General features: G+C 44.1%; 1 protein-coding gene across 3 annotated transcripts; it reads right to left on the bottom strand.

The window, feature by feature from the left end:
• Window positions 1-41: 41 nt before the first annotated feature.
• LOC129860464 (CDP-diacylglycerol--glycerol-3-phosphate 3-phosphatidyltransferase, mitochondrial-like) lies at window positions 42-21,118 on the bottom strand. Of its 3 annotated transcripts, none has more exons than XM_055930872.1 (10): window positions 20,794-21,118; window positions 11,234-11,444; window positions 10,581-10,755; window positions 10,312-10,501; window positions 10,011-10,189; window positions 8,833-9,035; window positions 8,373-8,664; window positions 7,090-7,214; window positions 6,562-6,700; window positions 42-548 (listed from the first exon to the last, which is right to left on the bottom strand). In XM_055930872.1, the coding sequence occupies exons 1-9, from the start codon at window positions 20,979-20,981 to the stop codon at window positions 6,581-6,583; spliced, it is 1,683 nt and encodes a 560-aa protein (XP_055786847.1). In that variant the 5' UTR covers window positions 20,982-21,118; the 3' UTR covers window positions 42-548; window positions 6,562-6,580. The 3 variants fall into 3 exon arrangements, with proteins under 3 accessions (XP_055786847.1, XP_055786838.1, XP_055786855.1); XM_055930863.1 differs by having other exon boundaries at window positions 7,066-7,214; window positions 20,794-21,117; XM_055930880.1 differs by lacking the exon at window positions 20,794-21,118 and adding an exon at window positions 11,805-14,876 and having other exon boundaries at window positions 7,066-7,214.
• Window positions 21,119-22,137: the final 1,019 nt, after the last annotated feature.

The raw sequence follows: 22,137 nt of genomic DNA, 5'->3' as shown, positions 1-22,137 counted from the left end.
ATTTACAGTCAAGACTCATGTACCAGATTCCACTCTGTCAATACAGAACTAATGAGAGTTTATTGAATGTACAAAACATCCTGTGCTACAGTTCCTCCTGTTGGTCTATATGTACAGAATGTTTATAGTTCAATGAAAACACACAGCAGTAAAAACTCAGTACTATATCTCAGGCATTGGTAAACTAAGGGATCCGTTTGTAGATACACACAATGTGGCGATGAATGGTCAGTCACAGGGGATGGAGTGATGACAAATGTTTCTATGTTTAGAGTTCAACCCTTTATACAGTGTGTGTGTGGGGTAGTGTGTGTGCAGGGGCGCGCTGGGACACCCAGATGGGGATGATAGCGGACGCTCGTCTGAAGGAGCTGACCCCCAACATGCCGATCTTCATCAAGGCGGTACCGGTGGACCATCAGGAGACCAAGAACGTGTACGAGGAGTGTCCCATCAACAAGACCTGTATGAGGGGCCCCACCACCTGGACCTTCAACCTCAAGACCAAGGAGAAGCCTGCCAAGTGGGTATTGGCCGCAGTCTGCTTCCTGAGAGAGAGAAAAAAGAAAAAAAAGACTTTAGTACTTTCATTTGAAATACTTTAAAATAACAAAAACAATGTTTCTAAAAAACAAAAAACAACAATTTAAAACATTTGTCATCCATGTCTATTGGAGAGATGTGATGCTGATTACAGTGAGGTAAGAGGATGTGTGTTGAAAAACGGCATGAAAAAAAACCTCCACTGTATCACAGTACATCTTATTCACGGTCCCACGGTTCCTAGGAAGCTCAGAGGGCAACCTGTACCATCAAGGCTAGCACACACACACACACACACACACCTCAGTGATAACCCTTTGAATGGGAAAGTGAGGTTTGTTTATTGGCGAGCTTCCAGCCTACTGTTAGCACAGTAACAATAGAACTCCTGTAGATAAGAAAATCTGTCTTTAACGCCTCAGCTATTGTTAGAGCTAGTGTTGATTTTTCCTCTGCCAGATCACCAGATAGCAGTTAAATACTTCAACCACAGACTTACAGTGCCTTCAGAAAGTTCACACCTGGACTTTTTCCACGTCATGTTGTGTTACATACTGAATTTAAAATGGATTAAAAATGAAAAGCTGAAATGTCTTGAGTCAATAAGTTTTCAACCCCTTTGTTATGTCAAGCCTAAATAAGTTCAGGAGTAAACATTTGCTTAACAAGTCACAGTGAGTTCACGGAACTTATTATGTGTGCAATACGTGTTCAACAGGATTTTTGAATTACTACCTCATCTTTGTATCCCACACATACAGCTAATTGTAAGGTCCCACAGTCAAGCAGGGCAATTTGAACACAGCTTCAACAACAAAGACCAGGGAGGTTTTCCAATGCCTCGCAAAGGGCACGCATTGGTAAATGGGTGAAAAAAAAAGAAGAGACATCGAATATCCCTTTGAGCAGGGTGAAGTTATTAATTACACTTTGGATGGTATATCAATACACCCAGTCACTACAAAGATTCAGATGTCCTTCCAAACTCAGTTGCCGGAGAGGAAGGAAACCGTTCAAGGATTTCACCATGAAGCCAATGGTGACTTTAAAAACAGAGTTTAATGGCTGTGATGGGATAAAACTGAGGATAGATCAACAACGTAGTTACTTCACAATACTAACCTAATTGATAGAGTGAAATGAAGGAAGCCTGTACAGAATAAAAATATTCAAAAACATGCGTCCTGTTTGCAACAAGGCACTAAAGTAAGACTGCAAAAAATGTGGCAAAGCAATTAACACTTAATATTCAGGACAAAAAGATATGTTTGCAGCAAATACAATACAGAGTACCACTACACATATTTTCAAGCATAGCGGTGGGTGAATCATGTTATGGGTATGCTTGTAACCATTAAGGACTGGTGAGTTTTACATGATAAAAAATTAAATAAACTGAATGGAGCTAAGCACAAGGCAAAAATCCTAGAGGAAAACCTGGTTGTGTCAGCTTTCTAACAGACACTGGGCGATGAATTCACCTTTATGCAGGACAATAACATAAAACAAGGCCAAATCTATATTGGAGTTGCTTACACGACAGCGAGTGGCTGAGTTAGTTGACTTAAATCTACGGCAAGACCTGATACAAATTATTTATTCAATTTTGAATTCCATCTGTAACACAAAAAAAGTGTAATAGGTCAAGGGTAATGAATACTTCCTAAAGGCACTGTACCGGATACCACAGTGGGGTTGGGATTGCCAGGGACCTCACAATACTTGTGCCAACACGATATGTATCACGATTCTCTATGCATTGCAAGTCCATACTGTGATTTTACAGCGATGCGATGTTCCAAACCATATGTCCGCTGCAGCTGGACAAGAGAGAGCCATGATAAAACAAAAGTTTTGATCAGTTAAGAAAACAAATTTTAAAAAAGGTGCTGAATACAAAATTGGCTCCCTATTAACAAAGATGGAAAACAAGCTATGAAGGAAAAATACTGGCGTTTTGGTGCAAGTACAGTCACTAATGAAAAATATTGCAATGTCAAAACGATACGATCAGTGCTAATTTGTACATCTGGAGGTCCCGGATCACAGTGAGTGCAAAACGGGCGCTGTTATCCAGGTGGCTCATGAGACGTGACAAACACACATGTAGCAGCGCAGCAGACAGCGTAAACAGCCAAATAGAGGACTATCTATGGGGGTGAAATTGACAGCGAGCTACAAGGTGGTGATTAATTCAAAGCATTGTAGACATCACTGCAGAACACCCACTATTTGCATAAAATCTATTTTAATTGGTCGCATTCACATAGTCAGCAGATGTTTTTGCAGGTGTATCGAAATGCTTGTATCTGGTTGAAATTCTGGTGAGTTACTGCCGCTCTGAAATGTTTTGGGCTAATAATGTGAGAAATAACAACAAAAAATGATATATAATAATAATAATAATAAGAATTTTAAAAAGTTGCTTAGGAGCTAGAAAACAGGGTGAGCATCTCAATTGGCTCCATCTTGAAACTGACCCATAGCCTATAGTATGCCCACATACTTGAGTATAGCAGTGGGGCTTACACAAGTCCGAATTTCTTATTTGAAGACATCAATTTACAGCAACATTTTGATGTCACAGACACTGGGCGATGCATACAGAACACCCGCCAGAAGCATACAGTGCATTCGGGAACTATTCAGACCCCTTCACTTTTCCCCACATTTTGTTACGTTACAGCCATATTCTAAAAGGAATTAAATAGTCCCCCCCCCCAATCTACACACAATACACCATGACACAGTAAAAACAGATAAACATTTTTGCAAATGTACTACAGTAACAATAAAATTCAGGAATATCACATTTACATATGTATTCAGACCCTTTACTCAGTACTTTCATGAAGCACCTTTGGCAGCAACTACAGCCTCGAGTCTTCTTGGATATGACGCTACAAGCTTGCCAGCAGCATACCACCCTGCATACCACTGCTGGCTTGCTTCTGAAGCTAAGCAGGGTTGGTCCTGGTCAGTCCCTGGATGGGAGACCAGATGCTGCTGGAAGTGGTGTAGGAGGGCCAGTAGGAGGCACTCTTTCCTCTGGTCTAAAAAAAAATAAAAAATATCCCAATGCCCCAGGGCAGTGATTGGGGACACTGCCCTGTGTAGGGTGCCGTCTTTCGGATGGGACGTTAAACGGGGGTCCTGACTCTGAGGTCATTAAAGATCCCATGGCACTTATCGTAAGAGTAGGGGTGTTAAACCCGGTGTCCTGGCTAAATTCCCAATCTGGCCCTCAAACCATCATGGTCACCTAATAATCCCCAGTTTACAATTGGCTCGTTCATCCCCCTCCTCTCCCCTGTAACTATTCCCCAGGTCGTTGCTGCAAATGAGAACGTGTTCTCAGTCAACTTACCTGGTAAAATAACGGTAAAATAAAAAAAATAAACACCGGTATTTGGAGAGTTTGTCCCATTCTTCTCTGCAGATCCTCTCAAGATCTGTCAGGATGGATGGGGAGCGTCGCTGCACAGCCATTTTCAGATCTCAGAGGATGTTTAGATCGGGTTCAAGTCTGGGCTATGGCTGGGGGTCCTTCACCCCAGTCTGAGGTCCTGAGTGCTCTGGAGCAGGTTTTTAATCAAAGGATCTGTCCGTTTATCTTTCCCTCGATCGTGACTAGTCTCCCAGTCCCTGCCACTGAAAAACACCACCCACAGCATGCTGCCACCACTATGCTTCATTGTCAGGATGATGCTAGGTTTCCTCCAGACGTGACGCTTGGCATTCAGGCCAAAGAGTTCAATCTTGGCTTCATCAGACCAGAGAATCTTGTTTCTCATGGTCTGAGAGTCCTTTCGGGGCTTTTTGGCAAACTCCAAGCAGGCCGTCATGTGCCTTTTTCTGAGGAATAGCTTCCGTCTGGCCACAACCATAAAGGCCTGATTGGTGGGGTTCTGCAGAGGTGGTTGTCCTTCTGTAAAATTCTCCCATCCCCACAGAGGAACTCTGCAGTTCTGAGAGAGTGGCGATCAAATTTTTGGTCACCTCCCTGACCAAGGCCCTTCTCCCCCGATTGCTCAGTTTGGCCGTGCAGCCAGCTCTAGGAAAAGTCTTGGTGGTTCCAAACTTCTTCCATTTAAGAATAATGGAGGCCACTGTTCTTGGTGCCCTTCAATGCTGCAGAAATGTTTTGGTACCCTTCCCCAGATCTGTGCCTTGACACAATCGTGTCTCGGAGCTCTAAGTATAATTCCTTCGATCTCATGGCTTGGTTTTTGCTCTGACATGCACTGTCAACTGTGGGACCTTATATACACACACACACAGGTGTGTGCGCGCCTTTCCAAAACATGTTCAATCAAGTTGTAGAAACATCTCAAGGATGATCAATGGAAACAGGATGCACCAGAGCTCAATTTTTAGTCTCATAGCAAAGGGTCTGAATTCTTAAGTAAATGTGATTTGTTTTTATTTTTAATACATTTGTAAAAATATGTTTATCGCTTTGTCATTATGGGGTATTGTGTGTAGATTGATTGATGTTTAATCTTAGAATAAGGCTGTAAAGTAACAAAATGCCAAACTGCAGTCAGTTCAAGACCCTGGTGAGGATGACGAGTATGCAGATGAGCTTCCCTGAGACATCTGGACAGTTTGTGCAGAAATTCTTCGGTTGTGCAAACCCACAGTTTCATCAGCTGGTCTCAGACAATTCTGCAGGTGAAGAAGCCGGATGTGGAGGTCCTGGGCTGGCATGGCTTCAAGTGGCCTGCGATCGTGAGGTTGGTTGGACATACTGATAAATTCTCCAAAAAAAACAACGTTGGACGAGGCTTTTGGTAGAGAAATGAACATTAAATTTTCTGGCAACAGCTCTGGAGGACATTTCTGCAGTCAACATGACTATTGCACGCTCCCTCAACTTAAGACATCTGTGGCATTGTGTTGCGACAGAATTACACCTGTGTAATTATAATGCTGTTAAAATCAGCTTCTTCCTTTGGCACACCTGTCAAGTGGATGGATTATCTCGGCAAAGGAGAAATACTCACTAACAGGGATGTAAAACAAATGTGCACAACATTTGAGAGAAATTATCTTTTTTGTGCATATGGAACATTTCTGGGATCTTTTATTTCAGCTAATGAAACATAGGCCCAACAATTTACATGTTGCGTTTATATTTTTGTTAAGTGTAATTTAAGATACCAATGTAGCAGTAGACCAAATATCACAATATTGAAATATAACTTAAAATAAATCAATGTAGGCTACAGCAACAAAACATGAGAATATATAGTGCTTTGCCGTGATAATATGAAACGCATATTCAGAATAACATCACAGTACAGAAGTTTGTGAAGGAAAAATATGTTCCTACCTTAGTTTTCAAAACCGCCCACAATGACTCTTTCCATGTCAAGTCCATGTAACTCCTGACAGTCAATTTCTTTCTCAAAGCCATGTGGCTGTGACATAAGACAAATCTACATCCCTGTTTGAACACAAATCAGGTCACCCTCTTATCCTCCCTCTGACCCCACTGTCTCGTACACTGCATACGCCATCTGTCAAATCATCACCACAATGCCATAATGAGAGGGGATTTAACTAGTGGGAGGAGGGAAACACGCTGTCACATTCCTTTCTCACTCACTCTCGCACAGCTGAATGGGTCCAGATGCTAACTGCAGAATGTTGATGCACTCAGCTGAGGGATCAAAGGCCAGAGAGTTTCTCTCAGAGCCGGGACATTGAGGAGGGAGTGTCCCCTACATGTACAATGGATAAAGGTCTGTGTGGTAAGGGCAGTGGGGGTAGGATTCAAGCAGGGGTAGCTCGGTTTAGTTTCGGAGGTTGATGCGGCCTAGGGCAGGGCTAGATTGGAATCTAGGATTGGAGTTTGGGTTGAGGGCTGGTACACACAGCAGTAACTGAGGACATTCTGCCATTCTAGACAGCATCTACTTCTGTGCGTGACTAAGAGATGATCGTTCAGTGGGAGTGGTACGTGTGTTGGGTTAGTACACTGTGTGCCTGTGCGCTCTTGTCTGCATGTGGTACCTGTGTTAGGAGGTGTCTCTCAGAAGAAGTTCTTGATGAGGGGAGTAAGCAGTTTGACCCACAGTTTGACGTGGCGGTCTGGCTGCTGGAACGTAGAGCTGGACACCTCGGTAGACCTCTGGTACAACATCTCCTGCTCCTGTGTGGGTGATAGAGAGACAGCGATCGGGATGTAGAGAAGCAGAAAGATAAATAAATAATGTGTGTATGAAGGGGAGTGGCAGGTAAACACAGCACATTCAAATTGAAGGCCATAGTATAGCCATACATCAGCTCCCACTGTCTCACATACAGACATTTAGCACAAGTTGCTGAACAAGTTTCCCTCCAAGCTCGATCTCAGTCTGCGTTGCATATGCCAGCTCAGCATAGTTTATTATACCAGGAATTATCAGACCAGTTGAATTTTGTAGACAGGCCTTTGGTTGAGAGCTGTATAAAGCAGAGCCACAGTATCGAGCCATCAAGTCCGTTTAAATAACGATTTCAGTTTGAATGGCCTACCTCCTGCAGCTGGGCCTGTAGTACCTGGTTCTCTGTTACTATGGCGATCTGGGCCTCCAGGTCCCGGTGCACAGAGCGATAGCCAAAGTTAGGAGACCCAATCAGTGTCAGGCATGGCCGCACTTGCCCCCGTAGGTAGTACCACAACCCTGCGTGCACACACACACACACACACACACACACACACACACACACACACACACACACGAGAGAGAGATATTGGTGGAGGAAGGAAAGAGGGGAGTAGTTTCCCCATATCAGTGATTTGTTCTGCAGCGGGGGGTCAGGGTCTGCTCTACTCTAATGGTCATTGATTCTCTCCCAGCTGGGTGCTGTGTGTGTTCTCCCCCACTGTTCTCGCTCCTGCAGTGCTTGCTGTGCTTACGGGAAACCGCCGGCCCGCCCTGCTTCATCTAATAAAAGGGACTTCTCTTCACTGTGTGTGTTCATTTCCCGCTCTCCCTCTCCCCTACATTTTTTCAAAGACTGGTCTTTTGAAAAAAACAACTTACCTAGCTACTAATGCATCACTAACATTTCAGTTAAGTCAAATATTATTTATTTTGGACACATTGCCTTTTTATTCTATAAGTATCAGCGAAAGAGAAGTGCATGTTGGCAGTAGTTTAGATATCATTTGTCAGAGCATTGTTTATAAGCCGTTTCAAATGGGGATTTTGGTTCCCATTTCCCACACCCACAAATATAAAGAACACACTAAAGCACAGAAACCCCCGAAGTCCATCAAAACCCAGAAATGACTGTGTGTGTGTGTGTGTGTGTGTGTGTGTGTGTGTGTGTGTGTGTGTGTGTGTGTGTGTGTGTGTGTGTGTGTGTGTGTGTGTTTCCTTGGCCCGGGGCTAAGGGTGAATGACTCGACAAGCCGTTGTCACTCCCGCAACATGTCTAGCTTACCACAGGGACAGAACAGCAGAGCCAGAGAACAGAACAGTAGAACGTGGTCCAGCTAATCTGTCTGTCAGACTGGAATAGACAATCTGTGCGAGTCCCAAAGGGCACCATATTCCCTAAATAGTGAACTACTTTTGACCAGGGCCCATAGAGCTCTGGTCAAAAGTTTAGTGCACTATATAGGAAATAGGGTGCCATTTGGGACACACCCTCGGCTTCCCAGAAGCTCACTCTCTGACCGTGGCACATCATAGCAACAACAATCACATCACTACCTGGCATAACTCACAGCCAAACTGATTCTACTCCGTTGTGATTAGTTCTATCTAGGCTCTCAGGCAAAGGGTTATATTGTGTGTGTATTCTACTTTCTCTGCACTCTGTGTGTCACCCACCCTTGGCGTGGAAGGTCCATTGTGCTCTGTGGTACTCGTGGAGGTGAACCCTCTCCTGCTGTCCCAGCTGACACACTTTGCTGTAGAACTGTCTGGCAATGTGGATGTAGGCGGCTGGGATCTCTCCGGCAATGCCCTTGGCGCCGAAAAACCCGTTGACCTCCGGGGAGGCGGTGAGGATCCGGTAGTCGGCGCCCAGCCCGAGAATCAGCGACATGTAGGCCCTGGTCAGGTTGAAATACCCCGACGTCAGAAACACCGTCGCACCGGGACCTGCATCAGTCAGCAAACGCTACAAGGAAATAAGGTGAAGTTCAGATGTAGTGGCCACATTTACATTTTAAGTCACACATGAACAAAAAAGACAAAAACATCCCAAGATAACATGTACAATGGGAGTTGTTTGTCCAATATTAGTTGGTGAGGGTAGTGGTATCCAGGTGCATGTCTGTGTACCCACCTGTGTGACCTGCTCATCCACCTGTATTCCCAGAGGTTTCATCTGAACCAGAGGAAAAACCCAAGTATCCTCCTTCCCTCCTTCCTCCCCCTCGCTCTCCCGCACTAAACGTTCTGATTCGGCGATGTGTTGCCGCGCATGAGCCGTGTTGACCACCTCCATGATGTGTTGCCGAGCCGACGCCGAAAATTCATCCCTGTTGCCTAGTGACAAAAGAATGTAGTGATGTAAGAGAAGAGGAAACAGACCGACCTGGTTAAAGCTAGAATCCATTTTAGGATTTCTAAATTAATGATATATGCACACACATCAATTAATTCATGAAGAACATGACTTATAAATGCCCCATGACCTTAGTTAAACAAAAAAAATGGTGAAAATTATAATGTCGGTATCATGGTCAGTCCTAGCAACCATAGCGATGTCTATGAATTTAAGGGCGTCAACTTTCTCCAGGCCCATCCCTAAGCTTTTTACCAAAACACATGGGGGTGACCCCTTTATTATTGTTTCGATGAAGGATTCTAGCTTTAACCATACACTGCAGCAAACGTTGAATGACATCTTTCACACACACACACACACACACACACACACACAGTGTGCAGTAGAGCAGGTGAGTGCATAAAGTACAGTAGGTAATTTAGTTCTGGGCATGACGGCTGTGGGTCAATATCTGGACTACGCCTGGCGGCTGGGGTCACGCACAGACATGACTCAGAGAGAGAGGAGTGAGGGATGGGAAGGAGTGAGAGAGGGGTACCTGTAAGTTCAGCATTTGAGTTCATTCTAAAGACATGCATTTAAAGTTAACGCTACCCTTCAGCTGGGGAACTTCATTCACTAATGATTAGAGTGTGTGTGTCTTCCCACTCCGTACTGCTTACCAGCAACTCTGACATCACTGCTCTATTTCTGGTCTCCGTGCCAACTGCGGTCCAGTTCTGCAGACGTGTCATTCAGCTCTCTCGCCTGCCTCCCACTCTCTCATTCACACACATGCCAGTTCGCTGATTTCACCGTGTGTCTGAACTGGAACCAGACTACATTTGCAGCCAATCTGATTCCATTAACCTTTCCAACACCACCACATTATGAGTGTGCGGGCAGAACTGAGCAAGGAGTTACACACTTAGGGTCTGTGTGTGTTACCTCTGTGTTATGTGTGCGTTTTATACCTCTGTAGGGGTGCACCATGCCGTACATCATGCTCACAGAGTTGTCGGTCTGTAGCTGTAACGACACGTCACCCACGGCGCCCACCAGATCAGAGAAGAAGTCGGCCACCTCCCCACAGTTCTCCAGGAGCACGTAGCGGTCCTGTCTGTTGGTGAAGTACGAGTCACTCAGGTTGGCCCTGCGGAAGGAGGGAGGAGAGACGGAGAGTGAAGGACAGAGAGACAAGGTTGAACGAGAGACGCCAAAAAAACATCAGCTACTGTATGAGAAAAACACCAACTGTTTTTCGTGAGCGTGTACCCGCTGATGATGAGGTCGTCATCAAACAGGTAAGCTTTGATGTGCTGTACCCCGATGGTCTCGTTGAAGCGCTGTGGGACCAGGAGCCGGAGCAGCCCTCTCAGGTCAGGGGTATGGTACAGAGATACACGCATCTGACTGCTGTACTGCTTCAGCAACGGCAGCAACATGGTTCTAGAGTTAGTCTTACCTAGACCGACAAAGAGAAGGGTTACAAACAGACAACTTTGTAAGAGTAATATGGCATTCTCCCTCACACACACTCCTACCTCGTGAGCCACGAGTGTAGTCAAGTAGAATGGAAACCTGCAGGTCGGGGTTGTCACCCTCCTGTGAACGCTTCAGAGCTTCCTGCATACAGTCCACCAACTCCTGTTCCAGCGGCCCTGTACCCAGATACAGGGAGGCCATCACCACCCGCCGCTTAGCCGTCTTTATACGAGCCTGAACGGAAAAAACAATAAATTACAGTAGATTCAGGCATTACAGGACACAAACTAGAGGGCTTCATCAGGGGGCTTGAACTCCCTCCAAATAAAATTCAAAGACGTCAAACACACAGAGCCTGATATTCTTCCAGCCTAGTCATTATTTCTCAATCAGGTGAGTCACATGCACTGTTTCCTAATGTTCCCACACAGCCAAATAAACAGCTTTTTGTTGTTGTTGCTGTGCCCGAAAGGGTTGATGCCGGTGACTCAAGCATTATCACAAACTCACACATCCTGTACGCAATTCAAACAAATAGTCAACCACGGAAAGAAACAAACACACACAGTTGAGCGCCACTGTGGTATAAAGAGCACACTGTGTTGGAGGAAACAATCAATTATTTCCTTTCCTAATTTTTGGTTTATTACACCCTGTTTATTAGTACATCACATGATTTAGAGAAAGCTTCCACCACACACACACACCTTACCTTCATGGTGTGGTAGAACTGGTCAGGGGATGTGAGGATGTGGATGTGTGCGCCGGGCACCCTGAAGGCAGGCACGTGTTCTGCCATCCAGCGGAAGCGGGCACGGAGGCCATCGGTGCCCTGAACTCCAGTCGAGCCAGGGGACCTGAAGACAGGAAGGGGAGAGGGGTCTGCCTCCGCTAGGAGAGGGGCTAAGAGCAACACGGATGACCTGGAAGAGAGAGAGGTAGGGGGTGGGGAGACGTGGAGGGAAAGAGAAAGAGATAGAGAAATTTGTCTATAGCTGGAAAACATTGTGATAGACTGATGGGTTCTGACTTATAAACTTGAAATATCCTTAAAATCAACTCACTACACTAAGAGAGAATGCAGAACATGTTTTTGTTGTTTAGACAGATTATTTCACTGTATCACAATTCCAGTCAGAAGTTCAAACACTAAGTTGACTGTGCATTTAAACAGCTTGGAAAATTCCAGAAAATTATGTCATGGCTTTAGAAGCTTCTGATAGGCTAATTGACATCATTTGAGTCAATTGGAGGTGTACCTATGGATGTATTTCAAGGCCTACCTTCAAACTCAGTGCATCTTTGCTTGACATCATGGGGAAATCAAAAGAAATCAGCCAAGACCTCAGAAAAAAAAGAATTATAGACCTCCACAAGTCTGGTTCATCCTTGGGAGCAATTTCCAAATGCCTGAAGGTACCACGTTCATCTGTACAAACAATAGTACGCAAGTATAAACACAATGGGAATACGCAGCCATCATACCACTCAGGAAGAAGACGTCTTCTGTCTCCTAGAGATGAACGTAGCTTTGTGCGAAAAGTGCAAATCAATCCCAGAACAGCAGCAAAGGACCTTGTGAAGATACTGGAGGAAACAGGTACAAAAGTATCTTTATCCACAGTAAAACGAGTCCTATATCGACATAACCTGAAAGGCCGCTCAGCAAGGAAGAAGCCACTGCTCCAAAACTGCCATAAAAAAGCCAGACTACGATTTGCAACTGCACATGGGGACAAAGATTGTACTTTTTGGAGAAATGTCCCCAGGTCTGATGAAACAAAAATAGAACTGTTTGGCCATAATGACCATCGTTATGTTTGGAGGAAAAAGGGCGAGGCTTGCAAGCCGAAGAACACCATCCCAACCATGAAGCACAGGGGGTGGCACATCATGTTGTGGGGGTGCTTTGCTGCAGGAGGGACTACACAAAATAGATGGCATCACGAGGAAAGAAAATTATGTGGATATATTGAAGCAGCATCTCAAGACATCAGTCAGGAAGTTAAAGCTTGGTCGCAAATGGGTCTTCCAAATGAACAATGACCCCAAGCATACTTCCAAAGTTGTGGCAAAATGGCTTAAGGACAACAAAGTCAAAGTATTGCAGTGGCCATCAAAGCCCTGACCTCAATCCCATAGAAAATATGTTGGCAGAACTGAATAAGCGTGTGTGAGGAAGGAGGCCTACAGTTACACCAGCTCAGTCAGGAGGAATGGGCCAAAATGCACCCAACTTATTGTGGGAAGCTTGTGGAAGGCTACCCGAAACGTTTGACCCAAGTTAAACAATTTAAAGGCAATGCTACCAAATACTAATTGAGTGTATGTAAACTTCTGACCCACTGGGAATGTGATGAAAGCTGAAATAAATCATTCTCTCTACTATTATTCTGACTAACTAACATTAACTAACATAAGACTTGGAATTTTTACTTGGATTAAATGTCAGGAATTGTGAAAAACTGAGTTTAAATGCATTTGGCTAAGGTGTATGTAAACTTCCGACTTCAACTGTATGTCTTTGTCTTATGCAGCTGTGTGACCCTGTTGGTGAATAAACTGGTTTGAGCTTTACTAGTCATACTGAGTTTTTACTCTGTTTATTTAAAACCTAACAATACAATGATGTCGCCCCTTTGAGGCTACTCCCCCAAATATATATATTTTTTTAAATCAGCTAATGACCGTTGGGCTATAGTGCGAATTCAAATGCAACTGGACAAATCATGACGAAAGAGAATGTTGAAAGCCTGGGCAGAGGCTAAGTGCAGGCGATGGCAAATCTTCTCTAATACTACTTTCTGGTGGAGAAGCAGAGCAGGTGTGTGTGCGCAGGCACATGATGGAGCAGTGAAGAGGAATGGGCCATCTTACTGAAGTGAGCTAGGTTATAGGCCTTCATCATGGGCTGGATAGAAGCAGTCTACCGTCTTCACAACTGGATAATAATAGCTTTTTTTGCCTAATAAAATAGAAACATTTATAATATTGTTCGTACTATCCCTCAAAGCTGTGAATGAGAATAGTCTAGGCTATAGACTTTCATCTGTTATTTTTGAAAGCCACAACAACTAGGCTAGAACTTCATAGGCTAGAATATTTGGGAAACAAGCTACTGTTCATAACTTTAACATGTCTTTCATGATAGGCCTAGGAGGAGGATAGATTGACAATTTGGTTTTCAAACTCGCATTGAGGGATTTTCCCGGCTATTGATATTGTTCGCTTATAATTAGTCCTCTGGCTACATTAAGGTTTTAGGCTATTCAAATAACTGAGATAAAACATTAATTGTTTGATCTGGAAAAAGCCATGCATAAAAACGATGAATCATAGCCTTCCGTCATATTCATAGCCTATCAAATGGAGAGACAAGGGAATATAGGCTTCTTAATTATTATTATTATTATTTTTTTTTTTAAACAGGTAGACAAGCTATGAAGTATAATCTTTATTATGGTGATCCAACATCTCCGTGTCCTATCCATATAGGTTAAGTATACAATACTACCCCTGTTTTACCACTGGACTAAGGTTGGATGGGTGTAAGTACAATGGAATACAGTGTCTATAGAGAGAACACACTAGTTTCACTCTTCGTAGAACAGTGGTAATATCATGAGGATAGATCTTAGAGAGCTGAGATATGTGCTGGGGGAATTTATGAAAAAAAGTTAGTGCAATAGGGGCATATCGGTGACAGCTAGAAGAAAGCAATTTTAGTTGTGAGTACGTGTGGCTGCCATTGTACGTGTTTGTCCCGGGGGTTAATTTAGATCATGTGTCTTCCATCCAAACAGTTTCTTATTACTGCTAACAGGCAACACAATCCTCCTCTCTTCCCTCCCTCCTTTACCCCACAGTCAGGAGGGCATTGACAGACAAATGTGTCATTCATTCCCATCAAACGGAAGAAAACAAACTAAAACATGGAGTGACCACTTGAACAATAAGGCTCATTTTCATTTTTCACTTCTAAACGTTTTGCTACGGTGTGCCCAAATTAATATGACCATGAATACAGTTCAAGTCGGAAGTTCACATACACCTTTGCCAAATACATTTAAACTCAGTTTCACAATTCCTGACACTTAATCCTAGTAAAAATTCCCTGTCTTAGGTCAGTTAGGGTCGCCACTTTATTTTAAGAATGTGAAATGTAAGAATAATAAACTCAGCAAAAAAAAAAAAGTCCTCTCACTGTCAGCTGTGTTTATTTTCAGCAAACTTAACGTGTAAATATTTGTATGAACATAAGAAGATTCAACAACTGAGAAAAACTGAACAAGTTCCACAGACATGTGACTAACATACAGTGGGGAGAACAAGTATTTGATTCACTGCCAATTTTGCAGGTTTTCCTACTTATAAAGCATGTAGAGGTCTGTCATTTTTATCATAGGTACACTTCAACTGTGAGAGACGGAATCTAAAACAAAAATCCAGAAAATCACGTATGATTTTTAAGTAATTAATTTGCATTTTATTGCATGACATAAGTATTTGATACATCAGAAAAGCAGAACGTAATATTTTGTACAGAAACCTTTGTTCGCAATTACAGAGATCATACGTTTCCTGTAGTTCTTGACCATGTTTGCACACACTGCAGCAGGGATTTTGGCCCACTCCTCCATACAGACCTTCTCCAGATCCTTCAGGTTTCGGGGTTGTCGCTGGGCAATACGGACTTTCAGCTCCCTCCAAAGATTTTCTATTGGGTTCAGGTCTGGAGACTGGCTAGGCCACTCCAGGACCTTGAGATGCTTCTCACTCCTTAGTTGCCCTGGCTGTGTGTGTTTCGGGTCGTTGTCATGCTGGAAGACCCAGCCACGACCCATCTTCAATGCTCTTACTGACGGAAGGAGGTTGTTGGCCAAGATCTCGCGATACATGGCCCCATCCATCCTCCCCTCAATACGGTGCAGTCGTCCTGTCCCCTTTGCAGAAAAGCATCCCCAAACAATGATGTTTCCACCTCCATGCTTCACGGTTGGGATGGTGTTCTTGGGGATGTACTCATCCTTCTTCTTCCTCCAAACACGGCGAGTGGAGTTGAGACAAAAATAGAGCTTTTTGGTCTAATCAGACCACATGACCTTCTCCCAATCCTCCTCTGGATCATCCAGATGGTCATTGGCAAACTTCAGGCGGGCCTGGACATGCGCTGGCTTGAGCAGGGGGACCTTGCGTGCGTTGCAGGATTTTAATCCATGGCGGCGTAGTGTGTTACTAATGGTTTTCTTTGAGACTGTGGTCCCAGCTCTCTTCAGGTCATTGACCAGGTCCTGCCGTGTAGTTCTGAGCTGATCCCTCACCTTCCTCATGATCATTGATGCCCTACGAGGTGAGATCTTGCATGGAGCCCCAGACCGAGGGTGATTGACCGTCATCTTGAACTTCTTCCATTTTCTAATAATTGCGCCAACAGTTGTTGCCTTCTCACCAAGCTGCTTGCCTATTGTCCTGTAGCCCATCCCAGCCTTGTGCAGGTCTACAATTTTATCCCTGATGTCCTTACACAGCTCTCTGGTCTTGGCCATTGTGGAGAGGTTGGAGTCTGTTTGATTAAGTGTGTGGACAGGTGTCTTTTATACAGGTAACGAGTTCAAACAGGTGCAGTTAATACAGGTAATGTGTGGAGAACAGGAGGGCTTCTTAAAGAAAAACTAACAGGTCTGTGAGAGCCGGAATTCTTACTGGTTGCTAGGTAAATCAAATACTTATGTCATGCAATAAAATGCAAATGATTTACTTAAAAATCATACAATGTGATTTTCTGGATTTTTGTTTTAGATTCCTTGTCTCACAGTTGAAGTGTACCTATGATAAAAGTTGCAGACCTCTACACGCTTTGTAAGTATGAAAACCTGCAAAATCGGCAGTGAATCAAATACTTGTTCTCCCGAATGTATATGGAATAATGTGTCCCTGAACAGGGGGGGGGGGGGGGGGGTCAAAATCAAAAATAACAGCCAGTATCTGGTGTGGCCACCAGCTGCATTTATACTGCAGTGTACCTCCTCATGGACTGCACCAGATTTGCCAGTTCTTGCTGTGAGATGTTACCCCACTCTTCCACCAAGGCACCTGCAAGTTCCTGGACATTTCTGGGGGGGGCATTTCTGGCCCTAGCCCTAACCCTTCAATCCAACAGGTCCCAGACGTGCTCAATGGGATTGAGATCCGCGCTCGTCACTGGCCATGGCAGAAGACTGACATTCCTGTCTTGCAGGAAATCACGCACAGAACAAGCAGTATGGCTGGTGGCATTGTCATGCTGGAGGGTCATGTCAGGATGAGCCTACAGGAAGGGTACCATATGAGGGAGGAGGGTGTCTTCCCTGTAACGCACAGCATTGAGATTGCCTGCAATGACAACAAGCTCAGTCCGATGATGCTGTGACACACCGCCCCAGACCATGATGGACCCTCCACCTCCATCCCACTCCAGAGTACAGGCCTCGGTGTAACGCTCATTCCTTCGTCAATGAACGCGAATCCGACCATCACCCCTGGTGAGACAAAACCGCGACTCGTCAGTCAAGAGCACTTTTTGCCAGTCCTGTCTGGTCAGCGACGGTGGGTTTGTGTCCATAGGCAACGTTGTTGCTGGTGATGTCTGGTGAGGATCTCCCTTACAACAGGCCTACAAGCCCTCAGTCCAGCCTCTCGCAGCCTATTGTGGACAGTCTGAGCACTGATGGAGGGATTGTGCGCTCCTGGTGTAACTCGGGCAATTGTTGTTGCCATCCTGTACCTGTCCCCCAGTTGTGATGTTCGGATGTACCGATCCTGTGAAGGTGTTGTTACACGTGGTCTGGCACTGCGAGGACGATCAGCTGTCCGTCCTGTCTCCCTGTAGCGCTGTCTTAGGCATCTCGCAATACGGACATTGCAATTTATTGCCCTGGCCACATGTGCAATCCTCATGCCTCCTTGCAGCATGCCTAAGGCACGTTCACGCACATGAGCAGGGACCCTGGGCATCTTCCTTTTGGTGTTTTTCAGAGTCAGTAGAAAGGCCTCTTTAGTGTCCTAAGTATTCCTAACATAATTGCCTACCGTCTGTAAGCGGTTAGTGTCTTAACGACAGTTCCACAGGTGCATGTTAATTAATTGTTTATGGTTCATTGAACAAGCATAGGAAACCGTGTTTAAACCCTTTACAATGAAGATCTGTGAAGTTATTTGGATTTTTACAAATTATCGTTGAATGACAGGGTCCTGAAAAAGGGGCGTTTCTTTTTTTGCTGAGTTTAGTAGAGAGAATGTTTTCAGCTTTTATTTCTTTCATCACATTATCAGTGGGTCAGAAGTTTACATACACTCAATTAGTAGTTGGTAGCATTTCCTTTAAAATGTTTAACTTGGGTCAAACGTGTCAGGTAGCCTTCCACAAGCTTCCCACAATAAGTTGGGTGAATTTTGGCCCATTCCTCTTGACAGAGCAGAGCTGGTGTAACTGAGTCAGGTTTGCTCGCACAAACTTTTTCAGTTCTGACAACAAAATTTCTAAAAGATTGAGGTCAGGGCTTTGTGACGGCCACTCCAATACCTTGACTTTGTTGTCCTTAAGCCATTTTGCCACAACTTCGGAAGTATGCTTGGGGTCATTGTTAATTTGGAAGACCCATTTGCGACCAAGCTTTAACTTCCTGACTGATGTCTTGATGTTGCTTCAATATTTTTTCTTCCTCATGAGCCATCTATTTTGTGTAGTGCACCAGTCCCTCCTGCAGCAACACACCCCCCCACAACATGATGCTGCCACCTCCGTGCTTCACGGTTGGGATAGTGTTCTTCGGCTTGCAAGCCTCCCCCTTTTTCCTCCAAACATAACGATGGTCTTTTCGCCAAAAAGTACAATCTTTGTCCCCATGTGCAGTTGAAAACCGTAGTCTGGCTTTTTTTAATGGCGGTTTTGGAGCAGTGGCTTCTCCCTTGCTGAGCGGCCATTCAGGTTTTTACGGTGGATATACATTGCTCAAAAAAATAAAGGGAACACTTAAACAACACAATGTAACTCCAAGTTAATCACACTTCTGTGAAATCAAACTGTCCACTTAGGAAGCAACACTAATTGACAATAAATTTCACATGCTGTTGAGGAAATGGAATAGACAAAAGGTTGAAATTATAGGCAATTAGCAAGACACCCCCAATAAAGGAGTGGTTCTGCAGGTGGTGACCACAGACCACTTCTCAGTTCCTATGCTTCCCGGCTGATGTTTTGGTCACTTTTGAATGCTGGCGGTGCTTTCACTCTAGTGGTAGCATGAGACGGAGTCTACAACCCACACAAGTGGCTCAGGTAGTGCAGCTCATCCAGGATGGCACATCAATGCGAGCTGTGGCAAGAAGGTTTGCTGTATCTGTCAGCATAGTGTCCAGAGCATGGAGGTGCAACCAGGAGACAGGCCAGTACATCAGGAGACGTGGAGGAGGCTATAGGAGGGCAACAACCCAGCAGCAGGACCGCTACCTCCGCCTTTGTGCAAGGAGGAGCACTGCCAGAGCCCTGCAAAATAACCTCCAGCAGGCAACGAGTTACATTGTGTTGTTTAAGTGTTCCCTTTATTTTTTTGAGCAGTGTAGATACTTTTGTACCAGTTCCCTCCAGCATCTTCACAAGGTCCTTTGCTGTTGTTCTAGGATTGATTAGCACTTTCTGCACCAAAGTACATTAATCTCAAGGAGACAGAACAGGTCTCCTTCCTGAGCGGTATGACGGCTGCGTGGTCCCATGATGTTTATACTTGCATACTATTGTTTGTACAGATGAACGTGGTACCTTCAGGCATTTGGAAATTGCGCCCAAGGATGAACCAGACTTGGCTGATTTCTTTTGATTTTCCCATGATGTCAAGCAAAGAGGCACTGAGTTTGAAGGTAGGCCTTGAAATACATCCACAGGTACACCTCCAATTTACATAATTTTCTGGAATTTTCCAAGCTGTTTAAAGGCACAGTCAACTTAGTGTATGTAAACTTCTGACCCACTGGAATTGTGATACAGTGAATTATAAGTGAAATAATCTGTCTATAAACAGTTTTTGGAAAAAATACTTGCGTCATGCAAAGTAGATGTCCTAACGGACTTGCCAAAACTCTGGTTTGTTAACAAGAAACTTGTGGAGTGGTTGAAAAACGAGTTTTAATGACTCCAACCTAAGTGTATGTAAACTTCCAACTTCAACTGTACATGCAAGTGCCTCCATCATCTGTCGCTCAGCTGCAGTGAATAGAGATGTGATATGGTGTGTAGCCAAATCAAGCCTCTAGGGTGCCATGAATATTGAGATAAAACTGTTCTGTCTATGGCCATAGGCATGCTATACTGGTCCTTAAACTATACAAACACCACATATTATTATTAAGAGTCCCATGTAGCCTAGCTAGTCAAGGTGCCATGATAGCCACCTCAGGTTATAGGAATGAAGATAAAGCTCAGCTATGTCCCAAATCGCACTCTATTCACTACGTGCCCTGGTCAAAAGTAGTACACTAAATAGGGAATTTGGTGCCATTTGGGACGCAACCCTAGTCTGGATGAGGAGTCGTTTTGACCGCCCAGGGTTGATCTCACTCCTGCATGACAGTCTACAACCCTGACCTTGGTACTCACAGCTATGCCTAGGCCAGACAGACTGTCTGTGAGGCACTATGGTATTAGCTACTTAAAATGATGTAAAACTGACGCATACTATAGGCAGTTGTGGACAGACATCTGACAGTCGTTGTTACTTTAGGTTTTCAGGAAACCACAAAAAGACCTTAGATATGTCCTCATTCTGAGAATTTCTGAGTCACTCTTACTCTACACGCAGAGACTTGACAACACAAGGAGGAAGAGGCGAATTCATAGATAAGGGCTAAAGAAACTGGAAAGGAAGTCTCATATCGCGCCATATCTAGCCTACAGAGAATGTTTTGCAAAGTTTATATCTACTGGCTGAACTTGACTTGCACGTGTGTTTATTATGTAACCTTGACTTGAGCATGTAGCTATGTTGTAAGATTTAAACTACTTGCACACAACAGTAATGACAATCAGATCAACGAATGCAACATTAAAATGTTTCAATAATATTCGACGCAAGCTATCAAATTGATATTGCGAAAAAAAACAAAACAGGAAACACTGTGCACGTAAAGACAGGCAGTAAGCACACGTCGCTGGCAAGACATGAGAGCTCTGTCATTACGTCTGACGAAGAAAAAGTGTCTGTCTTTTTTTTATCCATGTCTACAACAGTCGTATATTACCCTCTCCTCCGATCCCTTGTGCGGAACAATCGGTCTGATATTCGGGTGAAAATCCCGGTGAGGACCGGTGTGTACACAGAGTACACAAGCCTCCTCCACGACATGGGAGCCGCCATCATGACAGCCGTTTCAATCCACCCAACTTTATCAGCAAATTGAGACGAAACAAGGAAATCCGCACTGCACATGCACAAAATGTTCTGCACACAATATTCAACGTATGTGCATCGGGGTACAGCTGGATTATAAATAAACTTTCTGAAATTTAGTTGAGGGCAGAATCTGGATTAAAGAAATCTATGTATCCACATTATTTCAGCGTAACTGAATGCGCCACACACAGTACATTACTTATTTGTCTGTATTAATAATACATTTCCAGTTCTAGCGGGACCTCTAGCGGTCGAGTTCTGAACTACAGAGCCAGGTGGTTCTGTCCGGGACCTGACTTTGAGGGTACTTTATGGGCACCTTGAAATCGCACCTCTATTATAGGCTACACATTTAGCTATCAGGGGTAGATCAATATTCTAAGGCAAAAAATATTTACTTGGATGATAGCCTACCTAATTCAAGTGGCCTTACGGGCAGAAGGCTTTGGAAATTGCAAAGATAAACTAATCTAACTAGGGTTCCTTATAGCAGTGTTTCCCAAACTCGGTCATGGGCTTGGTCAAGCACTACACAGCTGATTCAAATAACCAACTCATCATCATGCTTTGGTTATTGAATTAGCTGTGATGTTCTAGGGCAAAAAACAAAACGTGAACCCAGGGGTGCCCATGACCGAGTTTGGGAAACCCTACTTTCTAACCTGTACCCTCACGCATTGAGTACCGGTACCCCCCTGTATATAGCCTTGTAATTATTTTGTGTTACTTAAAAAAAAAAAAAACATTTTTATACTTTAGTGTATTTAGTAAATAATTTCTTAACAACATTTTTTTAACTGCATTATAAGTAAGCATTTCACGGTAAGGTCCAGGCTGTATCACAACCGGCCATGATTGGGAGTCCCATAGAGCGGTGCACAATTAGCCCAGCGTCGTCCGGGGTTTGACCGGTGTAGTCCGTCTGTAACGGCAGCCTTCCCTCTCTTCACGAGAAGAGAGAGTGTAGCAGGGATCGGACCAATACGCAGCGTAGCCAGTGCTCAACATGTTTAATAAAACTAATAAACAGTGAACACTTAACAAATAACAAAATAACAAAATGTGGCAAACCGATACAGTCCTTTCTGGTGCAGACAAAACACAAAGACAGTAAACAACCACCCACAAAATCCCAACACAAAACAAGCCACCTATATATGATTCTCAATCAGGGACAACAATTGACAGCTGC

Source organism: Salvelinus fontinalis, chromosome 1 (genome assembly GCF_029448725.1).
Source record: "Salvelinus fontinalis isolate EN_2023a chromosome 1, ASM2944872v1, whole genome shotgun sequence".
Classification (NCBI taxonomy): Eukaryota; Metazoa; Chordata; class Actinopteri; order Salmoniformes; family Salmonidae; genus Salvelinus; species Salvelinus fontinalis.
This window is presented reverse-complemented; position numbering and strand designations above follow the sequence as displayed.

Coding starts and splice junctions, on each gene's coding strand:
- LOC129860464 (XM_055930863.1), bottom strand. CDS start 20,981: ATGTGCAGTGCGGATTTCCTTGTTTCGTCTCAATTTGCTGATAAAGTT. Junction 10,756..11,233: donor AGTTCTACCACACCATGAAG/GTAAGGTGTGTG, acceptor TTTTCCGTTCAG/GCTCGTATAAAGACGGCTAA. Junction 10,502..10,580: donor CTACACTCGTGGCTCACGAG/GTAGGAGTGTGT, acceptor TTGTCGGTCTAG/GTAAGACTAACTCTAGAACC.